Raw genomic sequence first — 25154 nt, 5'->3', positions numbered from 1 at the left:
GAGAGCGCGTAGTTCTAGTTTTATTCGTCGCATCGGGTCATGCTATACCTTTTTGGAAAGCTCATTTCACGCGCTAACACGTGTTTGATTGATTGTGGTTCCTTTTAAGTCTTTCGTGAGTTATAGCGTCGCAAAAATGGAGCAAAATAAAGAGAAATCGGCATATTTTAAGTACTACTACGATAAAGGCAAAAATGCATCTCAAGCCGCCAATAAAATTTGTGCAGTTTATGGACCCGATACAGTTTCCATTTCCATCGCACAATGATGGTTTTAACGTTTTCGTTCTGGTGTAGAGGTGGTGGAAGATGCGCCACGCTCCGGAAGGCCTGTCGTTGAAAATTGTGATAAAATCGCTGAATTGGTTGAGAGACCGGCATAGTAGCAGTTGTAGCATCGGTCAAGAGCTGGGCATGAGTCATCAAACCGTTATAAAATAAAATAAAAAAAATAAAAAAATAAAAATACCGCAAGACTTTTTTGACAACCAATATAAATGATGATCGTCACGTTGACGATATGAGTCGTTTTAGCAATGTCCGCCTCTCTGTCCGTTTCTTCTGTACGTTATGCGAACTAGTCCCTCAGATGTCGATCTTGAATTTGCAAACGTTGCTTTCTCTTCAAGAAGCTGCTTATTTGTTTTAACCGGTGATGCCTTATCAATATAGCATTTAGCTACCATACAAACTAACCGATCAAAATCCAGTCCTCTTTGTCGGTCCAATGTTGTAAAATTTTTTACAGTACTTTCTGACCCCTTCAAATGAACTAATTCTGCTAACTAAGGTACTTTTAAACTTCTTAAGCTTAGATAAATTTAAATTAGAAAAGGTCCTTATAGAGAGTTGAATTGCTTTATAAGCCATCCAGAAAGGACGTAAGTAGTCTATAGATAACAATAAACTAAAATCCTACATGTAGGGTGTTCCCAATATAACTGCGTAAAAGCCAGTAGAGAAATGGCCGCATAAAAGTCCACTTGACACTTGAGGTTAGGCACTCTTTAACCGGCCGTGAATGCACTAGTAATGTGTTCAAGGTCTGAAACTGGAGCTGATGGAGAGCTCCTGATGGGAAACCCCACCAAGGAAGTTTGGCTTTAAATAATGAAAGAGCCGCCAGAGTTCGGTTTGGTGACTCAATGATCCAAGTGATCCATATGAAGTCAAAATGAATGAGAATTTTCGAGTGTACAGACAAGTGCTTTCTTAAGAACCCAAATTTTCTGAGTCGGATAGCAACTTTCGTAGCCCTACACCTTCCGACGAATTCTACGTACAATATAGGCAAGTTAGCCTTAAGTGACATGATTGGAGTGGGCTTTAGTGCACCACACATGCTGATGAGCGCCGCCCATTGAACGCTCTCGAGTTTCTTTCAATGTGTAGTCTTTTTAGAGTCCTCCATCACATAAATACTCCATAGAACATAATGGTATTGATAAGCGTGTTGTAGAGCTCAAGGACTACTTTCGGTGAGAGACTCCAGATTGTGCCTGTTTTGCTCTCTCCTCGATATTCTACCCCCATCAAAGCTTCCTATCAAGGATGAGCACGGATTTGATATGTACAATCTTTAACAATCCGCAGCAATATAAAAACTCATGACTACTCAACGATGGCCAATTCAATTAAAACTTTTTATACCTTATGAAATGACTTAGATGAATGCTAGTCTAAATATGAGTACTAGAGAAAGTCGATATTTTTCTGTAAAATCGTGTATATGGAAAATGTTCTACGAATCATTTTGAACAACTATTGGCTAAGCCGGTTTCGGCATTATTCAGCTTCGGATGAGAGTTATTTATTATGGTTATACGATTCGACCGTAGGTGCACTTAGATATATGGCAAGGAATGAGAATTGCAATATATTGCCACATATTCCATTCCATATATTTCGAAAAATGGAATTTCTCATTATATTTGCTCCCACTAACTTACACCAATATCTCGCTCATTATTATTTTTCTAAGTACTTTCTAACTACAATTATTAATCAGCAAAATAAATACTCCATGAAATGGGAAATATTTTTATCAGCTCTTATTGGGAACTTCCGCCTCTTAATTAAAACAAACATTTGCGCATGAAACTGGTTTTGTTCCAAAAGCACTTAAGTACATACATATACATACATGAATAAACAAAATTTTTTAAGAAAAGCTATAGGCAGGTCTATATAATTCACAAACGCTTTGGGCGCACCTATCACGACTTAAATACGAAACTAATTGCAGCTAAATGAAGACTCAGTCGACTGTATGTTAGTTTGTGACCATTAAGCTGTAGTTAGTTGGTTCGAAGCGCGCTATAGATCTCTATAGGAAAATAAATTATTTTCTAACCTATTTTGAAGAATGCAAAAGCTAATGATGAAAATCTATTCAACAGTCAGCGAATCTCTAAAGCTATTGCACCACTCGATTGCCTAGTTTAGTATTTTTTTGTTGTAGAAACACGGCCACAAATCGACAGCATCAATTTCAGCAAATGAGCTGCTATTTTTAAGTGAGTTGCGTTGAAGTGACTTGTCGCTAAAATGCAATATAAGCACTCGTTTGTCCAGCGTATGGCGAAACCACACAAACGCACACACGCGGAAGCCCCCGCGCACTTCGGCCAACTGTCTGGGGAATAAAACGCATGCGCAACAATTGTTTGCGGCAACAGGCGATTGGGCCACATTGGCGCGTTTGTTTGTATATGACGCATTAAATGCTAGTTTCGCATGCTCCGCGGCGTTTTTTGTTATCGTTTTAAAGAGCTTCATTTGTTTTTACACATTTGTGGGTTGACGCTGAGCTGCGGCCGGTCTGACGGCTTGGCGGCGGGTCTGGCTGATATATGAGCTATGAATTTGCTAAAGCTTTAGCAGCTATACAAACAACTAAAAAACAATTTTGCGCACAGAAGAGGTGCGGTTTTGGTGTTGCCACTTGTGACGTAAGCGTTTTGGTTGGAGGCGCCGACTTTTTTTTGTTTTTCAAAATATTGCTGCATTACGCCGCGCTTTTTTTTGAAGTAGCTTGGGTACTGCGAATATACCAAATATATTATAATAATTTATATATAGGAATATATATAGATATGTCATATATTCCCACCAAATAACTTCATTAGGCATTTTTTGTTTTTTTTGCATTTACGGTCCCGTTATAGTTAAGTACGTGTATTTATATATACATGTAGTATACATATACTATACCGTTAAGTCGTTATTATTTAATAATGCCATGCTTAGTGATAAAACCGCAGCAAATACCTCACTAACCGCTAACTGAGCAATTGGAGCGTGAACGACACTGTTTAGTTATTTATTTACGAACATTTTGCAACGCTCAGGCGCCGCTTACAAACGTTAATTGTACATCCAAAGGCTTTTATTTATAAATTCATTTTGCAACGATTTTGTAACTATTCAATTGTGATTGCCTAATGGAGCTTTGACTCTGGTATAATTGAGCTCACTAATGAAGTACACTTAACTTATAGAAAATATATTCCCACGAACCATAAGGTAAGGCTACGTCTGATAGAAAATATACGCGCTTCTCAGACTATAGATATACCATATAAAGGATGGTACTGTATTAATAGTAGAGAGAGAGAGCCAGCGAGACTTTTATGCTTCGTGGGATATAATATTTTTGGTTGTTAATTTGTGTGGTGAAGCAATCATCCGCTAGTTGTTTGCTCAATGCCGTACAGCCCAGATGAGTAACGAAAACAACAAATGAAGTAAGTACTCATATATAGTTGTGCAAAAGAGTCAAAAAATTGGGTAAGAGGAGCTTTTTTAGCCATTCTCTCGTAAAAAAAAAGTCGTGCAGGAATTTAAAGGCCGTGAAAGCCGTAGGTTATTTGTCGTTACCCAGGAGGCACCAACTTCGAGGCAGCCTGCACTAACCTCGCTATCAATAGCATGATGATGAGCAAGGAAGGAAATGTACTCTATAACCGCTATCCTCTTGTGTTTTACTAATAGACAGCAGGGCTTCGCGGAAGCTTGGCTATCATCGGCATATGCGCAGTCTCAAAACCCTTTTTCTCCAAGATCTAATGATCTCTAGCTAGCTTCTCCCTAGTTGTGGGTCTTTTAGTATGCCATTGCTCTATTGGCGTCTATGGGCTAAGATTGATAATCTTATCTCTGCTGCTGCAAGGCAGAAGATGAGTTGGAAAAAAATCAACACTTCCTGGTTAACTGCTCCTGGTTTGTGAGGCAAAACAAGACTTGGGAGCGCATACCTTCAGACATCCCACCGAGCTGGAGGAAATATAAATAAAATGCCTGTGCAAACTTTTATTGGCTACTAAGCCTTTTGTTAATTTATAAGTTCGAACATAAGAGTTCTTCTCTTCTATGGGACTATGGACTACATATAGTAGTCCACAAGCGAGCAAACAGCTTATAAAGAAGCAAACATATAAAGAATGTTTTAGAACTGACTGAATAGCGCAGCCACGCTGGCTAATACCATTTCAATTTATCTGGAGATTTACTTTGCCTGCAAAGCAATAATTGAGTGCCTTCGAAAAGTTCCAAGTGGTACCAAGCGCGTGTTACTGAGTCACTTGAAAGAAAATACGAAATATTTCTTATAATGTGAAGCATTTCCGTAATTTTTTTACCAAACTGATAAAAATTAATCGAAGAACTCAAAAACCAAAGTCATTAAGGCAACAAAAGAATAGTCAAAGTTGACGCGGACGCCAATAGCTGATTAAGTGTACCATTAATCAAAAGTGTTGACAGCGAACGTTCATTCGAAACACCGTAGATTTGGAAGTAAAACACTTCAGAAAACGTAAGATTGCAAGCCGCGAGCAAACAATTAAATTAATTTGCATACAGGTGTACCCATTACTACATATATATCTTTATAATCGCATCAACCGGTAAACTATGAAAAAAATTATGAATACAATTTCAAAACTAAGTGACAACGTTCTTTGGCCGGCCGCCAAGCCGCTAAGCCGCCAAGCGTTCTGTGCTCGCATATCAAGTGCGTCTGATCTACGTCACGCAGTGCCAATTCTAAACACTTGAAACCGGTATTGAAAGCGATTTCATGGTCAATGTCAGTGAATATAATAAAAAAAGTAGCAGTAGTAAAGCTATTCAACAAAAACCCATTGCGCTAAAATATGATAACTTAATTTTTGGGAACATATTTCTCCAATTTAATTTGTAAAATATTTGAGATTTATTTTTGAATTAGATTATGAAATGTTCTCTAATTATATTAGCTTTAATTAATTATAAAAAATGGAGCAACAAATTCTGTGAAAGATTTAAATTTAATCAGACTTAAAATCAGGTATCAGCTTATTCTGAGATTTTAATATTTTGGTTTCATAAATGCGTTTACAAAGCGCTCTTCTCCTGCGTAGCTGAATTTCTCACACGTCTCTGATATCTTTCTGAACTCAAATCCTTGATCGGAAAGAAATCTCAAAAATATCTATCGAGAGGTCTAAATAAGTGGACATTTTTTAAGTATTTTCATTCTATTGCCTTTAAGTATTTCTATTCTATTTTGTATTCTATTGAAGAGCGGGAGTTTAACAGTCTGTCGGTATTTTCGATACTTTGAATTTCAAAATTTTCTTTACTGATAAAAATTCTAAAGTATACTAAATTTATAGAATTTTAAAGTTATGTTTATCTACAATAAACTGGAACATGTTGGAAACTGATTTGATGATGAGAAAATTCCGCTGTGATTTCGTTAACAGCTATTTAATCGCGAGAAAGTTATATAATTTTAATGTTATGTTTATCTACAGTAAACTGGAATATGTTGGAAACTGATTTGATGATGAGAAAATTCCGCTGTGATTTCGTTAACTGCTATTTAATCTCAAGAAAGTGAAGAACACTTACTGTCCATGGTTAGATTTGTCAAACAAAATAATTCTAAAGTGGAAAGAATATATATATATTGGAATAATCTTTGTCTGAGTAATATAGGAGTCAGATCTTTAAGGAGCTACATGAGTTTATGGGTTTAAAAATATCGTTTTTTTATTATTCTTCAACATCCTAGAATATCGCTCTAAAAGCTACCTTTAAACACTTTCTAGAAACTGTGTTTTTGTAAGCGTTTGGCAAAGATTTCTCAAGAACTACTCAACTGATATTCATGAACAGATCTTGGAGATACAGTTCTTAAAGATTTGGACGAAAGATTTTTTTCCATTACAACTATTTGAAAAAAAAAAAAAAAAAATTTCGGAAATTTCACCGAAATTTTCAAATGTCTGCCAAAAATTTAATTTTCAGTTTTTTTTTTGCTTCGTCCAAGTTTTAAGATAAGGTTTTGTCTAAAACACGCATTTCTGCACTTTTTATGATCCTGTAAGGAGTTATCCTGCCACCGCATATTTGCGTTTTGAGTTTAAAATATTTATTTTCCAGAACTTCTTTGTTAATAATGTATGTTTGTAAAAATAAAATAATAGAATATTTAATTTTTTATATGCGAAAAAAATTGATGAAAAAGGGGTGTATTCTAGCCGATAAGACTCATGTAACCCAAAAGTTTTCCAATCCGATTTATTTTTATTTTATGGATTCACATTCTTACGATTTTAGTTTCAGAAAAATAGAACTCCAGTTTATTGCAGAGAAGTTGTACCTTCCAGAAATATTTTTGTTTTGCAATTTCTAGCATATAAGTATACAAGTCCATTGAAATTTGAAATTTGATGATAATAAATTAGTATTACTTAATTCAATACAACTTCTCTAGAAGCCCAGACTTGTTATATTAAAACTTTTTTTTCTAAATGATTAAAAGAAGCCGCCAGAGCTTTCAAATATTTCAATCTGAAATAATTGTAATTGTTGTGGACTCTTATGATGTCCTGATATTCGTTTTTCGCAAATATAGGACACAACTGTGTGACAGAGAAGTTGTAATTTCTAGAAAAATCGAACGGAAAAATAATTGACAAATAAACCTTTTGGATAATGAAATGGTAAGTAGAAGTGTAGATAATGGCAGTTTCGTCGCTTGAATACTTTTGGGTCTTGTTTGACAGCGAAATCCATTAGATCGTGACGCCATGAATGTCCTCATATTATAACAATGAACTTGATGAAAATTGCATCACTTTGGCATTTTGCCTTTCAAGTGTCACTGTAAGCGGATCTGTGGCGATTTGGCTTGAGCCAAGCGCATCAGCTGTCAGCGAGATGATAAATGAAACGCGAACTGTTAAACGAAATAAAAAATGTGAAATAGAAGTGAACATAAAGTTATGAAAATACACTAGAAAATATTTCGCTTCCTCATCAGAACTCCAGCTATATTCGCAAAGCTGAAACGCAGTCAATGTTCATGTTCCTAAGCTTCAACGTGAGTGTGGGTGTTGCAAAATGCACATTAAGGGGTTGTTGTTAAAAAATAAAAATAAATATAAAAATAAAGCAACGCGACACCAAAACTTTTCCGGCTGAGAATGTTGCCGCCGTTGTTTGCCGCCAATTGTGGCGCGGAGCATGTGAGTTGATAAATTACGCTGACCATTTAAGCGAGCGAGCACCTACTGGTAACTACATGTGTACATTTGTTTGTATGTATGAATGTAAGCGCCGCTTAATGCGTTTGGCTTGAACACTTATTTATAACTTTGCCGTTCGACGGCTTTTGCCAGTTCGTTTATTTGTTTTTACTTTTGTTTTTTGCCATTTAATCGTTAATGTTTATTTTGTTTTTGTTATTGCTGTTGCTGTGATGCTGTTGTTCATTGTTGTTCATTGTTGTGTGCTTAAGTGCGCTTGGGTGCTGCCAACGTTTGCTCTCGTAGTTCCGGTATGAGCTTAAATACCTGTACTCACACACATGTATATAACTGATGTCTGCATATATGTATGTATATGTGTGTGTTTTACTCGCATGCGGATACGTGTGGCTTCTACAGCAGATCTGCGTCCATTTTTTCCCGAGGTACGTGAACTTTTTTTGCGCGCTCTTAATTATTAGTGTTGCTGTCGTGATTACCGCTTAAATCCGCATCTCACTTAAGTACGTAAGTATGTCCGCGTTGTGGCGAAAATATTTTATGATGAGTCAGTGGCAAAATTTCTTGATTTATGAAGATACATACAAACATATGCAACGCATGTATATACATATATATTTTTTTGTACGTGCGCGCATTTTTATTTCCCCCTTTCTCAAGTAAATCACACAAAAGCTCGCACACTGAAATGTATGTGTGTGTATGTGCTACCATTATTTGAAAATTACTTTAAAGCAGCTTACGCCCGTATTATCTATACATATATATTTACAATAATATTTTATATATGTAATAGTTATACTTAAATGAAGAAATTGTGATTTTTTTTTTGTGTTTTAATCAATAGTCATCTTTGTAAGCCGGCAATGGCTTAAGTTCATTTCCAAGAAATTAATCAGGTTAGATCAGTGAGTAAATGAAAGTGGAAGCTTTGCTTCATAAAAATTTAAATGTTAATTTAATATAAGGTGACGTTGTTTCTAGTACAATGAAGGTCTTTGTATTTTAAAAAGCGGCAGAGTCGATACCAAAACTGCTTTCGGAAAACTTTTAAAGTGCACTTTGTGGGGTTTATGAAAAGAGTCGCCAAATTTTGCACGCACTCTGTCCATATTTAGACCTGAAATATGAGGTGGCGTACCACATTTTAAATAGAGATCGAGAGAAAAATCGGTCAATGTGGTATTATAAGACTCGTTATGTATGGTAACGACATTTTTTGCCACTATTCGAAGGGAATGAAGTTCAATGATGGCGCCGTACCGAAGTCCGCTCCAAACGGTTAATGTTTGAGGACTTGTTCTTTGAAGTAGAGTCTAAGTCCTTCACCGTTTTAAGATGGTTTTAATGCCTGTAACTTGTTTGCAAAAATAAAAAGGGATTTCCCAATAGAGTTATAAACTTACTTCTGGAATCATTCGAAACAGTGTGCATTATCTTATCATTTTGGGTAATGGAAGTAAAAGGTGCAACCCGGATTTTTTAAAGCAATATGGTGGCGGCAAAATACAAGTTAAGTAAAATCTGACTAAGCGATAATGTTCTTGGTTTAATACCAATTCTCCATAAATTAATCATGAGTTCGGAGTTAGAGTTGTAAACTGCTATAAAAGTATAGTATACACAATTTTTTGTGTATATTATGACAAAAAAGCAATCGGAAATTGTAATTACATAAATTCCCCGTGTAAATGATATAAAAGAAATGTATTTTGTTAAGTAAAGCCAGACACGAGTTCGATCTGTCAACCAGTTTGTTTACAGCTGCTGCTTAAGTCGGTACACCTCAGTTGCGAGTTGCGATTTTTTCAATCGTTATAAATATTAAACAAAGAATTTGTCGCAAGTTTTGTATTTCTAATCCAATTTCGTAGTCGGAATCGTTGCAAATATTTGAAAAGGCTTACTGTTAGTCAATTTTATCAAAAAAGAAGCTTTTAAAGATGGTCGAGAGATCACTGAAGATACGCCTCATTCTGGATGATTTTCGAGCTAGAGAGAGCTTTTGTTAGAGAGATGGCAAGAGAGCTGGACATCTGTCGCAAGTCCATTCGAATGATTTTGGTGAATATTTGGGTTCGAAACGCATTATTGATTGACTCGTCTCGATAAAGTTGAATTTCTTTTAAAACGCGTACTATCGAGTTTAAAGCTAAAAACGCAGTGAATACCATTGATCAACCGCCGTACTCACCAGATTTGGCTCCGTGGAATCTGTAGGATCTGAAAACCATCCCAAAAAGTGCTTATGAAAAGTGTTTCGGGGACTGGTAAAATCATTGGCATAAGTGTGTTATATCTGGTGGGGATTACTTGGAAGGCGACAAAATTAATATTGATGAATAATTAAATACTTTTTTGTTACATTGTGTATACTTGTATGTAAGTAATTCTAGCCAACGATGATTTACCTCTGTCTTTTAGTCTTTTAGGGTCAGTTAAACTAATATACATTTTGTGGGTTAAAATTAACGTTATTCAAGAATCTTCTTAAAACGGCCAGGAGTTTTTTTTTAAGAGAAGTTTTGAATGGCCGCTAACATTGTTCAATGACAATATTCATTAAATGAAGGAAGAGAAGTTATGTTGTGAGCATGAAAGAGTCGAATTTTGGAAACAAAATAGATAAAAACCTGCGAAACTTACTCCTGTTGCAATAATTTTAAGATTATAATAGTATACTATTTTAGTGATTCCGGCTTTTACCAGCGATGGAACATAAAAAAAAAAAATTCTCTACTTTACACGGTACGGGCAAGAACAATGTTCACTAGTCGAAAAAAACGATCAACAACTCACAAACTCATGACAATTTTGAAAATGTTGAAGTTTGCTCAAAATTTTTGACATTTTTGTTCTTGCAAAATTTGAAGAAAAAACTGGTATGTCATTGTAGGAATAACTATATACAGAACATGTAGATAAGTGATTGAGTCATTTGTTCGGCAGTATATTGATAGCATAATCAGTAAAAATAACTTCAACGTTATTTAAGCATTTTCTTGAATAAAGAAAAAATCGAAGTGATTTGTTGGATTGATCGTTTGGTAAGAATTCTTGATACAGGTCATAAGATCTTCAATGATCAGCATAGTGCTTTGAACCTATCGCAAATGTGTTGAGGCGATCAAGGTCAGTTTCAGTTATATCTTCTGGTTCGTCGACTGGCGAGATGTTTCAACTTCAGTCTTGCAACGGCGGAACAAAGGGAAAAACTACTAAATGTTTCCACCTCATATTATTTGCAGCAAGCTGAATTTGGCTAAGGGCAAGTAGTTCAGTAGATCTCCTGTTTTCTATTCAAGGTCTAGGACAGTTCAAACACCATTGTTTTCCGATGGCAGATTATCGGTATGGATGAGAATACTCGAAGTATCGTTATAGAATTTTAAGTCAGATACAAATTTGTGGTGGGAAATAACTTATATTGTAGCATTTAGCTCAGTGAACCGATATTTTGGCATTCAAATTATTTTAACTGCACTTTAGGGAAGAGAGTAGTTATGAACTCGTTATCGTTTCAAATATTATTCGCAATTTTCAGGGTAACAGTGAGGAAATCTATTTCCCTATATGCCTCATCACCCAGCATTACGTTTAAACCACCTTTTCGTAGCGCTGCCTTTAAACTCAAGGTCACCAAATCGTGTTTAATTTCCATTTTGTTCTCCGCCCCGTTTCAGGGCTAGGCCAGGCAATTACTCCACTGTCATCGAAAATGCCGCGCAAGCAAAGGCTTTGAGCCATTAATGCGTTCATGCGATGCACATGACGGCGGCTTCACTTTCGATGGCGATAACGTGATCGTCATGTAAACGATGTCATTTGTAATACAACAAAAATTGCAACAAAAACAATAACATTAATGGCAACAACAGCAGTAGGAACTGTACTAACGAGAAGCGTACGACAACAACAGCGAGGTAACACCTGATCGACAAGCGACACACGCCAACAACAACAACAGCAGCAACAACTGAAATTGCAGTAACAAAACAGCAACAACAACATATGTGTACCTTTTAAGGCCAAAGAGACAAGCAAATAGCAAAAATTAAATTAACATTTGGGCGCGTTCGGCGTTGCATACAAATGGACGCACCCATACATACACAGCAACATAAACGAATGTTCATATATGTTCACATGCACGTAGCGACTTGCTCAGGTGTCTACTCACGTGTGTTGTAATGACGTTATGCACTTTGTTGTTGTTTGTATTTCTCCCTTTCTTGTTATTGGGGTTTTCTGTGTTAGCCCACAGCTCCGAAAAGAGTTATCAGCTTTGTTGCCGTTGTTGTTGTTATTGTTGTTTTTGTCATGTTTGCACACCGATTTTGTAGGTGAAGGCTTTGTGCCAATTCAAGCGGCAATTAAATTCACGTCAACAAACACGCATCAACGGCCAGCGAACGCCAGTGAGAGCCAAGTGACAAGCACTTTTGCCCAGCGTCAAGCGTCAAGCGCTGATGGCACGTTGTCGCGCCCGCTCTTGCCGTCTGTATGTATATGAGTGTGTGGTAGCTGTTAACGGTGCCTTTATTATTATTGTGGCTTGGCAAGTGGCGTGCTGAGGTCGCCGGGCAAGTGACTACCACATATGATTGTGGGATTTTATCTTTGTTGACATGTTTGCTGTGCTGCTTGCTCGCTGTCCGGCAGAATCGCGACGGAAAGACAACACACTGAGTTGTGGGGTTATGTAAAACTATTTTTTTTTCTAAAGTTGGGTGTGATGATAACACACTGGTTTTCTAATGTTCTGGAGAATACCGGAAGTTGATTAAATATAAATTGGACCGGTGGTAATAGACCTCTAGTGCGATATATGAGCAGAGAGGAATGCTTTAACCATAAATCCAAATAAAACTGAGCTAGTTTAAACTGACAGCAGAACAAAAATCCCTGGTGTTACTCTCCTCTCTTTGGAAGGCTGATTTTTCTACCAGTGAACCGCGTTAGTTACTTGGGGATTCTCCTGGATAGGAAGCTTTCATTTAAGCAAAACATCGGGGAGAGAGTGAGAAGGAATCTGTCAACTTATACTCTTGTAAAATAACAATTGGGAAGAGGTGGGACCTCTTACCAAAAGTGGTGTTCCACTCTACTTTAGATCATTGCATCGCAGAACTATCTTCTGACAGTTTTTTATCGGCTTGCACACTTGCGAGGGATTTCTAACTTCAAATTATCAGACGACTGTAGTGTCTTTCAAGATGATGTGGCTTCCCCAACATCTCAGAATGGCTGAAAACTGCAAAACCGCTGACCAAATTAGGGAGAATATCCTTTCTTCAATTGTCTGCTTATTTCTGGTGTAGGTTCCATTTGATCTCCAGTGAGCTCAGCAAGCGCTGTTCAAGAGCCAATACTTGTGCGACTTCGAGATCCTTCTGGCCCGTTAACTGTAAAGGGTCATCCGATTTACTGGCTTTTAGCAAAGTCAATCTCGCCGCAACTATAGGTGTTCTGACTGGACTCTGTTCAGTAAATTCACACCCGGTGTGGTTCAGTATTCTGTTCATGTATGGAATAAGACAAAGGGCAAACATCTTGTTGCTTCTTGCTCTATTGCCTAGTTTTTTCTGGACTTAGATTGAATATCACACCTTTGGCGAACCCAGCAAAGTTGCTGCGATTGATCTTAACCGTAATAAGGGTGTTGTAAGCACAAAACGATTCATCGATCAATGAGAATCTGATGATATGTCTTTAAGGAGTTTTTGAACAAAACAAATAATGAATTTCTGTTCTAGTCTAGTCGTTTGTTACAGGGCTTCAGTTCGATCTGTCGTATTCGTCATACAGCACATCTGCTTCTTGCGAAGACCTGACATCTTAGTGAGATACTTCATATAGTCCATTGAATTGCAAAGTTTCTGGACATCTGAGAAGAGTTCTAGATAACGCCGGAAAGAAGCAGATGTACTGGTTCCAGACTAATGGTATCTTTAGCATTACAACTTTTATATTCCTCATATTTCATATTTATCGATTGTTAAGACCACACTAGTTTACCAAAAATATATATAATAATATAATTTTTATTTCCAGCGATCACTATCAGACAAAGGAAGAACTGACCGACAAAGAAATGCTGAAAATTTGCAAAATAAATGCCTGTCCGAATGGCACACTGGGTCTACACTTAAGTCGAGCGCCCTGGGATCCCTACCCGTGGGTGAGTGGCATACAGGAGGGCTCCAGCGCGGAAGAAGCCGGCATGCGCGTCGGCGATACAGTGCTGGAGTTCAATGGCAACGATGTGCTGGGACAGAAAATTTTCGAAATTGCAAGTAGAATACGGGAACATTGGCAGAGTGGTGCAACCGATGTAAGTGTGGTGATTTGGCGCAACCAAACGGAGGAAGACAGCAGCTGCAGTGAGGACAATGATGATGATTATGAAGAAGCGAATGTAACGAACAGTAGTGATAGTGAAACGATGGCATCACAGGTGGAGGGCCAACGAAAGGTGAGTGAAGTACATGGGTTATATTTGTTTTAACCAGAATAATTTGTTAACAACATAGGTAACATAAATTGTGTGTCAAAGAGTTTTAAGAAGTTTTCGTTAATGAATGCATTGAGCTTAGCTTACTTATAAAAAATACCGTTCGAGAAAACTGTGATACCGAACCGTATAAAGACTTGCATATATTGATAGCATATTCAGTATCAATAACTTCAATGTGATTTAAGCTTTTTCTTGATTAAAGCGAAGTGAATTGATCGTAAAGTAGAAATCTTGAAACAAGATTTGACAAGCAAGTTAACAAACCACATACTTGTATCTTAAAGCAATTGAGAGTTCAGTAATTACTAAGTTAGGTTAGGTTAAGTTAAAGTAGTGAGTACCACAACAGGACGGTGTTCTATGCTGTTGAAATAGTATTCCTGTTATAGGTCGATCATATAGTTGATTTATTTTCCACAAAGATCAGCAAAGTGCTTTCAACTTATCACATATTTATTGAGACGGCCAATGTCAGTCAAAGGCTAAACAAAAGGGGGAAGTGATTGGATGCTTGCATCTCACCGATCTCACTCACATCTTGCATGCGGTTGAACTTTTAATCTTACAGCAAGATCCCGTATTGCGGCTAGATGAATTGTACTAAGGGCAAGTAGTTCAGTAGACCCCCTTTTTCTTTTCAAGTAAAAAAAGGTGCTCGCAGTAGTACACGACCTACTAAGTGGCTTCGAGCTCCATTGGCCCAGTGCTAGAATGTAATATGTTAATGGAGATCCAAATAGTTCACATTGGGATGTGAGTGGGCACAAATTTCCCATTCATCATCGCTGATCGATTTTGCAGTCCGGGTACTCATACGAGTGTGATGATGAAGTGCCTTGATGCTATTTTCTTATTGAGAACGAACACTACTTAACTAGTTTTGAGTGCACAGTTAGCGAGTTCAGCGTTAGTATTGCCACTCTTTTCCAGCGACTCCTCCTCATCCACATATCCCTCAACGGTATGAGATCAGATTAATCAGAATTATATTTGAAAGAGATGAGAACTTCTTCGCTGAGCCTGCAGTCCACAGATGCTGATAAATGAGGTCTGGTTGTGAATGAGGGCAAGACAAAATATTCTCTGTTGGCTTTTTTCTTTCGTCCTACTATTGACTTGGCTCTCACGTCACTGTTGACAGTCATAACTTCAATGGTGTAGATAATTTCGTCTATCATTGAACCAGTATAGCTCTTTCCAACAGATGCTACCTCGCACTGAGTAAGCAATTGAGAAGTAAAGTTTTCTCTCGACGAACAAAAACCAAACTCTATAAATTACTGCTCGTCCTACTATACGCCGCAGAGGCAAATATTCGCTTTTTCGGTACAGTGGATATATCAAATTGCTTCTAGAATTCTTAACTATGAAACAGCGATTTCGTGGAACACAATTGTAAGGACACTATATTTTCCAGAATACCAATACCAAGAACAATTCTTTGCAGTCTTAGCAAATAACTACGTTTCTCAACTTTTGTCTCTTGATCAAGTGTGAGCAAGCCAAATTTAAACGGATCAATCTGACTTTAATCAAGATAAAGCACTGATCTTCTTTATTTAATATTTTTCGGGTTCATCTCGTTCCTCTTAGCTGTAAAAAAGCTGACTTTTTGTATGACTTTCGATGCTTGTTTAGAAACTAAAACCACATATAGTCAAACACAAAATGTAAAATAACGTAACATCACTTATCATAAATTTACAACTGAAGATTAAGCGATATAATACCACTTATATTGACACAAAATTTGAGTTCTGGTTATCAATTGGTTATAAAACACTCATATTGAAGTAAAAAACGTAATAATAGAAACCACAAACATTGAAATAATATTAGAGTTTTGGTTATAAAATGGTTACACTTTGGTTATTATATTTGACAGCGATTTTCGATTTTTTTATGATACGTTGTTTTTGCATTTTAAACGATAATATGCATTTCGTTTCGTACTCCATCAAGCTAGCACCACACCAACTCAAAGCCAAAATTGCAAAGCTTTTTTGCCTAGCGGCTTCTATTACGCGCCAATATAGCTTTTATTTACTGTACTTTTTTACTGTTGCCAGAACTTCACTACGTGTCGAACATGTTGCAACTTGCACGCGATGCATGCATTTTCTTAGCGTTGCTTTCTGGTTGCAATTCGTTAGCAACTTCTTCACGCAATCTTCATTAATTAAGGTAGTCGTCACGCCTTGGCTATTGCATAAATGCCAGTGAATCAGCAGCCCGTTTGTTATTGTTATATGTTTTTGTAAGCTTACGTCTAGAATGTGGGTCAGTCGTGCCTTTGCAACGGTATTAAACGCTTCGTTTGTTTTCAGCCATAACGGTAGCACTTAGTATTGGCTGTAAATTTTTCACGCACAGCTAGCGAAGTTATTAATTAACCGTTTAACGGAAACAAACTCAAGGCCATAGCAGCATATGTGGAGTTTTCGGTTGGAAAAGCAATAAACCGTTTGAAAAATTATGAAATACGAAAAATTCAAAAAATACAAAAAAAAAAAACAAAAAAAATGCAGCCTCGAAGTATTGTAAATAATAATACTACAAAAAGTCAGCATTAAAATTTAAGAGCTGAAGACCAGCGCTCTCCAATAATTAAGCAAATTTGGCTTATGAGCAACAGCCCAGCCGATGGGGCGGACTTTCAGTGCATGCAAGCATTACCCAAATAAAAATTTAATTATGTCAATATGTGCATCGCAGCATACATACACACATACATAAATATGCGTATACGCGCTCAGCAAGCCAGCAGCCATCCTGCCGCTCCCTTTGACTTGAGTGCAGCAGCTAAACAACTTTATTGAATTATCCATGCGGAGGCAATATATTGGCTGTCATTATGCTGTATTACAATTTAATTGACCTAAATATGCAAACGTAAGCCATAAACAACCGCAAGCACATACGCACACACACATAAACACACTCGATTGTTAATCGCCAATGGTTTCTAGGCTTCTGAGAGAAGAGTGAGTGAGTTCGTGGAGTGGGCGCATATCAATTTCAATCAATTTGCAAAATCTGCCTCACGCTGCCCTCGCACGCCTTGAATATTTACTCAAGACCGAAAACAAAGTGCATTGTGCATCAGTAGTTGTAGGTAGAAGTAAGGAAATGGTTTCCATGGTTGCCCGTTTACTCGATTAATATACGCCAATTGTTCCGTAAAAGGCTTTTAAACGTGTAGGAGAATCAAACAATTGACGGCACTTCGAGGAAAATATTGAGGTCCGTTCAAACTTGTAGTCAAAAACTGGGGGGTCAGAGACCAAAAAAGATATTTATGAGTGAGTATCACTCTTGCTCTTGGACAAATTCGAAAAAAAAAAAAACTTCTAATAATAGATGCGTGGCCAAGTTGTCGGTGAAAAGACAATTTTGTTGTAAGATTGGTTACAAAAGAGTTATTCGAAGTTATGTCCATCGCTAGTCACAACTATTTCCCATCTTACTGACAAAGATCGCTTACCACTACGGTAAAATTTTTAGTCTCGAATTCAGCAAATAATCACTGGACAGCGCAATGTGTAAACAACATAGGGAGTAGTGGCTAACACTTCTTATTTAAGCGCTCTGAGTTAGATTGTATTAGATTTTTCAACGTGAAGCCGAGTGTTGTCGTGCAGCAGAATCATCTTTCGTGCCTCACCTGATATTAAGGTTATAGGAAACCAAAAATCCTTGTTTCTGAATCACTGAAAGCGCATTTAGTAGCTTTGAAAGGCCTTGAAGGCTTATTCCCAATGCTGTAGAAAGCTCTTCGTGCGTTTGTCACGGATTCTAGTCGAGCAGTAAATCCTTTTTATCAACTTCGTAGGTTTTTGGTCTTTCTTTCCTCTTTCCACTTTGAAGCGACGAAAGCAATCAAATCTAATAAAATATTTTATAATTTATATGAGAACAAAGTTGTTGAAATACAGTATTTGTTATCCAAGGAAACCAATGAAATCCCTTAAATAGTATGAATAATGAATAGTTTGATGAAAGAACAGAATAAAGCACACTTAAAAGTTCAATAGAGCAAAAACTGATAATATTTCTTGATCGCCTAAGTATTGATATGACCCTTGCATATTGAGGAAGTCTTACAAATGGAAACAGTCGCAGTTTATAAATATATGCATTGTCCTACCTTATTAGAAGTAATGTATACACTTGAAGATATTCAATGGCTTTGGAATGCCACAGGGAGCCTTGAAAGAGCTTAAACGCTGGCGCTAGACACTCAGAACTTTAAGTCTTGAAGACCATATATTGTTATGAATAAACTAATTTATTGAAAGCTTATCTTCGTATCCACCGACGTTATATACCTTTACGATAGCTTCAAAATTCATTCAAAAAAGTTAACGACTTTAAAAACAATTTTCCGTCTATTGCCATCGATATCAAATCAAATAGCAGTTCCAGGAAATGATCTATGTGTGTCTATAATTTATGTGTGTATAATTGTTCAAAGTGTTTAAAATATTTTTAATAACTAACAAGGAAAAACGTTAACTTCGGCTGCATCGCTGCGTTCAGTTGGTATGGAAGCTATATGCTATGCTAGTCCGATCTGAACAATTTCTGCGGATATTATATTATTTCTTTAAGTAGTCATCCATGCTAATTTCGTAAAAGAACTTGATTCCGATCGTTCAGTTTGTATGGCAGCTATATGTTATAGTGGTCCGATATCGGCAGTTCCGACAAATAAGCAACTACTTGAAGAGAAAATAACGTTCGCGAAATTTTATAACGATATCTTAAAAACTGAGTTACTAGTTTGTATATATACGGACAGACAGCGGACGGACGGACAGACGGACGGACGGACATGGCTAAATCGGATCAGCTCAACATACTGATCATTTATATATATACTTTATGGGATCTCCGACGTTCCTACTGGGTATTACAAACTTCGTGACACACTTGATATACCCTGTTCAGGGTATAAAAAAAACATGCTTCGATGAATACACTAAATTTTATTAATTTAGTTATCATTAATATCAAACCATAGGGGAAATTTTTAATTTTTATTATAATTAGCAAATATAAGCCTTCCTGAGCAAGCTCACATAGAGCACCACTACTACCTAGACTCACGCCACAGTGGTGGCGGGTAGTTAATTTCTTTCATTAAGACTTCAGAGAATAAAAGGTTTCTTAACTGAATTCGAAAGGTATTGAAAGCAGTTTATAGATATATTTTCATCTGATGTTGATATTGTTGGGGCAACACGTTTTTCTTCTGAGAATTCGCACAAAACAGGGTATTAGTAATAGAAACTAGTAAAATCTAAATTGTATTTAATAATATAATAATCCATTTGGACAGGTAATATTGAATTCTGATTGCATCTACTTCGAACAAGCTCAGTGGTTACAAACTTGTTGGACCAATAGTCGACGAGCATGAAGTCCGGAAGTTGGTATCAGATCTCGTCACGGATGCTATTATTTGGTACTGCTGTCAGACTTCACAAAATTGCAATTTATTATGCTAATGAAATTATTGTTAAATCCAATGCGATCTGTAAATGGAAGTACTAAATTTGAAACGACTTAATAGAGCCTAATAGAGAACTTGAAATATATGCTGCATTTAGCTCCATCTGTGACCTGTTGTTGGATTTTTTGCCTTTGTGATGTTCTATCTCTAACTCATTCAGTGTAAATCTTCAGAAAGAATCGATCGATCTGCTGGCAAAGGCATCAAATATGATACATATCCTGCTTGAAATCGAAGACAACAAGCTAAGAAACATTTTAAACTAAAAAAAAAAAAAAACAAACAAAAACAAAAAAAAAAAAAAAAAAAAATGGCGGCAGAACTGAAAGTGGTCAAGACTGTGCGGCTGACAAAGAAAATTCGAAAATTTCTGCTTGCGTAATTGCGAAGAATATTGCAGCGTCCCAGTGTACATTCCTCTGTTGAATACAATCGACTAAGATTTGAAGACGCGCTTTTCTAAAGAAGTATTGAATATATTTAAGTTTGCTGCTTCCAAAAAAGTATGTGCTTTGAAAAACAAGGAAATGGGAAATCTTATTGACTGTTTGATAGATAGATTCCAAAGAATTTTCGATAATGACAACATCGTGAGACGTTTGTAGGTTCAAAGGTGAACTTGATCATTGGCAGCGCCACCTCGATATTAAACTGCATTAATTTATAATAATTTTTATGTCTCAAGTAAATGTTTATTTCACCTCCCCAAGAACAGTTTCTGGATCCGCATCTGCCATTATTGAACACGTACTCAATGGATCCTGTAGATCATGTTTAATTAATTTAATTGCATAAAAAAAGTAAAGGGAAGAATGTTGTGAATTAAGTTCAATCAACTACAAGGAGGTAGTTAACATTTTTGCTAGGTTTATACATACCACACTTAAGGTAGATCGCTTGAAGTAGTAAGTAAAACTTCATTTATTTACTCAGCAAAGACTTAGTTACTTACAGCTCAAAGTATTTAATCAATAATATTTTATTTTTAGTAATTACAACTACAATATTTTCTCTCCAATCAACAAAAAGTTGAAAATTACAAAAATTTCCACACCGAACTCCTTAATTGAAGAGATTTATTTAGAAACTTTCCGAAATTTATACTCAAAAATTTTATTTGCTTCTCTCTCTCTCTCTCTTTTCATGCGAACACGGCGACTTTGCAACTTTACATTGCGGCGCATATTTGCAGCGTGTGCAGCGGGCGCATCAGCAGCATTCCAGCATTAATCAGCAGTCACTGCAGAAGTTCGCCACATGCCTGCAACACATTGCCCAATTATTGGAGTGTCCTGTTTGCCTTGAGGTAAGTGGCATGCCTTGCATATCGATGAGTTGGCAATAGTTTGTGGGCAGCACAGAGGGCGGCGGCGGCGGACAGCCGTAGCATACAGTTAAGTTTGTTGCACCCCTTCTTGCCGGCCATGGCAGTTATTTATGGTTGGTGGAGAAGGGGGAGGAAGTGAGGACTGCACACACTTTTTGTTCATGCATATTTGCGCATTCAATATGCCTAATAAATGAGTATGAGTGTGTGTGTGCGGCTGAGTGAGTTTGCATAAGTGTTTGTGTTAGTGTGTTTGTCTATTTTTGTTTGTATGTGTATTATTCGAGTCCTTAATGTGCATGGTTAGGCAATGATAGCGTCAATATGAATCCACTTGCATGTGTGCGAGTATGTGTGTTTGTGCATTTCTGTATGTGTGTGTGTGCGTGTGCCTACGCCAATTTAGCTAGTTAAGCCGTTTAGCTGCGTTGCGGGTCGAAGCGGCGGCGTGCAGTATTCAACCGGTCAACTATTAGCTGGAACAATTGATGCCGCACACATATACAAAGCACTCATGCATAGATGTATATGAGTATGTGAGTCCTTGCATACATATTCGCGTATGTGTTTGCAGTGGATTGCAGTCACAATTTGCTAATCACAGCCTTCGCATTTGTGTTTGTGTTTGCTATTTACTTTTGCTTGCTGCACGCGTTGCAATTGTTATTGTTTGTTTTCCAGCGCATTGCCAAAAAAACGAGAACAAAAATGTGCACAAAAACAAACACACAAGAGTCTTCAAAAACAATATTAAGTACACACTTGAAATTTTATTTGTGTGCGCCAAACACACACACACACATACACACACACTGAGGGGTTATATATTCAGGAACTCGCTCGCTTGCAGCGGCAAATTGGGATGCCATGCGCTAAGTAAATATGAACAACTACAACAATAACGCATATGTGCATGTGTGTGTGTGTGTGTGTGCGTGGCTAACTAACAAGCACATCTAGCGAAATTAAGTTTGGCTTTGCCGGCGTTGCAAACTTTTTGCGTGCACTGTTTTCCGCGCTGTTGTTTACTTAGCTCCGTGTTTCCATGTGCATTTCGTGTGCTTGCGCGTTACTCGTGCTACAAAATAATGCACAAACACTTGCGCACTCCCAGCGCACCTGAACTAACACTAGCACAAATAAAACTGCAACAACAACAATATGAACGAAAAGTTAAACGCGGTCTGTGCAATCAATTTGGCGAGCTGAAATGTGAGGCTATTGCGCTGTTCAATTCTTTGCACGCCACGGCGTATGAGTAACACTTGCAGGAGCACTGAATATACATATAAGTATACGAATGTAAGTATGGCATGAGGTTTGGCGTGGCGTATGAGTAACATGTGTTGGTTGCTGCTTGAAGAAATCTAATGAATATGATTGTAGTGATTGCAGCTGGCTTTGCATATGCTAAATTTAGGAAAAAGCAGATATTGCGTTGAAATAATAATAAAGTAATGCTCAGTAAACGAACTAAAGTATTTGAATGTAGTGCATGTGAGAGAGTGAGAGAGAGGGCTCAAAGAAATGTTTTGCATAAAAAGGATAACAACGTACTCATTCATATGCAAACACTACTTTTAGATTAAAATTTGCTATTTTGCTAATGAAATGCTTTTGATTGCGTGATAAAATTTCAGTTTCCGGAATTATTTGCAGAATGTATACAAGTTTTCTTCCTTTTTGTTACTCTGAATTACAAAACCAAGAAACACTTATACCTCTAGGGCTTATACATATAATTAATTGCTTATTTAATAATTATTTAACATAAATTAATAACTTAAAATTTAATTTAGAAAGTAATTACGTTCATTTTGAGTATTGTAGTACTGTGAAAGTAGCTCTATGTATGATTTTGGTTAAAATTTTTGTGAATAATTATAATTCTGAAACCTTCTGAACATCTCAGAGGCCAAAAGTAAGTTTTCTAAAGAGTTAAATGTAAAGTATATGTTAGCTTGTTAAGTGGAGGTCAAAGTAGTGCCCAAATTTAACTTTTTTTTCGTTTTATGATGAAGTTAAAAAAGATTGATGCTCATGAAATGGTTTTTTTTTTGCATTTCTTTAATACTTGTGACAATGTTAAAATTTTTAATTAAAATTAGATATTTTGAAAGTTATTTAATGCAATTTTTGAAATACCTTAAGAAATTCTCTTGACTTACAAATTTAATAAAGCAATAGTCGTCAGTTACTGAAGTATATCAAATGCACAAAGTTAGCAGTACAGAAAGCAAATCCATTTGAAGAAGGCGTTAAGGCCTAATATTCTCTTATATTCTTCGGATATGTCTAATTGGTGTCAGAAGCAACACTAGACTATTGTTTTTTGTTTCCGTCTATACTCTAATCCATCGAGACCTTCTCCAAAAAGCTTATTCCTTATTATTTAACCAAGGTTTTCCAATAATAGTGATATATTTCTGTAAAAACGCTAATTATTAAGGAAATTCAAATGTTTTTTATTTAATGTAATACCCAATCGATTCAATTAAGTTCTGAATAACATCATTCAAATGGACTTCACGAGTTCTTTTGCAGGAATGAATTCAATGAACTAAATTTTCGAGTATATTTTCCAGTAAAGAAAGTCGTATGTCACTACTAACTTATAAAGATTGAAGAGAAATAACTTCATAAGAAGTATTGTAATGACCATACAAAGTTACAATTTCCTGAAATAATCGAATCCCCGAACTTGTTTTGCGATAATTCGATTGTTGGAAGTGCTGTACTGGTCCATAGCCCCGTCTTATTCGAATCAGCTGCTGTCCATACCAACTTCTTCCAATTGCGGCCATAAAAAGTTGGTTATTAGCGATTTAAGTCGGGCTCCATTGACAGTAACGGTGTCACCTCTTTCACTTCGAAAGAAGTACGGAACAATGAAAGAGAAACCAAACTCTCAACTTGGGTGAATGTAATGGTTCTTCATGAATAACTTGTCGATTTTTTCGCACAATAATCGACTGTTTGGTTTACTTACCGCATTACGTAGTTGAAGGTGAGCTCAAATGAGGCTGAGACGATATTATTAAAAAAAAAAAAAAAAAATCGTTATTATGTTCAAGATGTTCTAAGGCAAAGTAAATTCACAATTCTTGAACACGTCTTGGAATCGACAAATTGCGGTACTCAGCAACCCTTTCCTGAACGGCAGCAATATTTTCATTACATCGAGCGGTTCTTTGTCTTACTGGCACCTGAACATTATGTAAGTAAAACGGCAAAAGCGCACGAAAATTTACAATTGGAAAACGATTATTTTATGATAAAATTCAATAATTTGCAATGATTGTTCATGCGTATATTATTCCATGCAGAAACTGTAAACATTTTTGAATACAATAAAAAACACAGATCATGACAAGTTAAAAATGGTCGAAACGTCACTTGTAAATCAAATAATTTCTTATAAAACCCTGTATTAAGTAAATTGATGGCATTTGTTTACTTTGGGAAGGTAGGCCTCAACATCCTAAAACTAACACTTCTGAAATTATTCCTTTTTTCTTTGCCCGCTTTTCTCTTTCTAATGGAGTTTTAAGGCTGTTATAATACAATATTCCACTTTTTCTTTAATTTTTATATCTGATGCATATTTGAGGTTATCTTGTCATTTCAATACCTAACAGAAGTTTTCCAGCAAGTGAGAGTATACATGTTTTGTGCTTAAATATTGCTTGAGGAGAGAGGATGTTACATACTCAATAACAAATAATTAGAGCAAAACAATGTTAAGAATAAATTTTTCATCATTTTCATTGGTCTGTGGTACATAAAATTTGGAAAAAGAGAGTTTTGTGTTCGAGATATTTTTTTAGCTATAAAAATATTATTTTAATAAATGATAATATATATATACATAGTACATAAAGAGCATTAAATACATACTTCCGTCCCGCCAAATTATTAAATAATAATATTTTCGGTCAATTCCTCAAATCTTCTCGATTAATATCAGTGGAATTTACTGCAAGTAATTAAAGTGCAATGCTTTCGTATTCTCCTGCAAATGAGAATATTACATTGAGAAGCAATTAAAATAATTTGTATTCCGAATGGGAAATAAGACAGCAAGAAGGAAACTTGGAGAGAGGAAATGTGTATGTGAGTGCGCTCGCTCACATACGAGTATATGCAACTGGATATGTTATACACACACACATGTTATCAGAATAATACCTACACATGGATATGTAAATATCAGGGCTAGCGGCATTGTGTTTGAGAATTCGAAAACACAATTTCATTC

At 36.4% G+C, this 25154-nt stretch overlaps 1 protein-coding gene across 9 annotated transcripts in view; it reads left to right on the top strand.

The window, feature by feature from the left end:
* Positions 1-25154, top strand: part of LOC108970763 — a 53171-nt gene that overhangs the window by 1394 nt on the left and 26623 nt on the right. For 5 of the 9 annotated variants that reach the window (XR_001993507.1, XM_018936330.1, XM_018936378.1 and 2 more), the window contains exons 2-3: positions 13592-14012; positions 20762-20875. Coding sequence is in view for 8 of the 9 variants with exons in the window: in XM_018936330.1 (XP_018791875.1) it covers positions 13632-14012; positions 20762-20875 (495 nt within the window). In the remaining variant the exon portion in view is untranslated. Of the gene's footprint in view, positions 1-9285; positions 9614-13270; positions 13483-13591; positions 14013-20761; positions 20876-25154 lie in introns of those variants that run through there. The other 4 variants (XM_018936338.1, XM_018936354.1, XM_018936345.1 and 1 more) reach the window with 4 other exon arrangements.

Source organism: Bactrocera latifrons, unplaced genomic scaffold (genome assembly GCF_001853355.1).
Source record: "Bactrocera latifrons isolate USDA-ARS-PBARC rearing strain unplaced genomic scaffold, ASM185335v1 scaffold_107, whole genome shotgun sequence".
Lineage (NCBI taxonomy): Eukaryota > Metazoa > Arthropoda > Insecta > Diptera > Tephritidae > Bactrocera > Bactrocera latifrons.
Note: the sequence above shows the minus strand (reverse complement) of the source record. Positions and strands in the feature narration are given on the sequence as shown.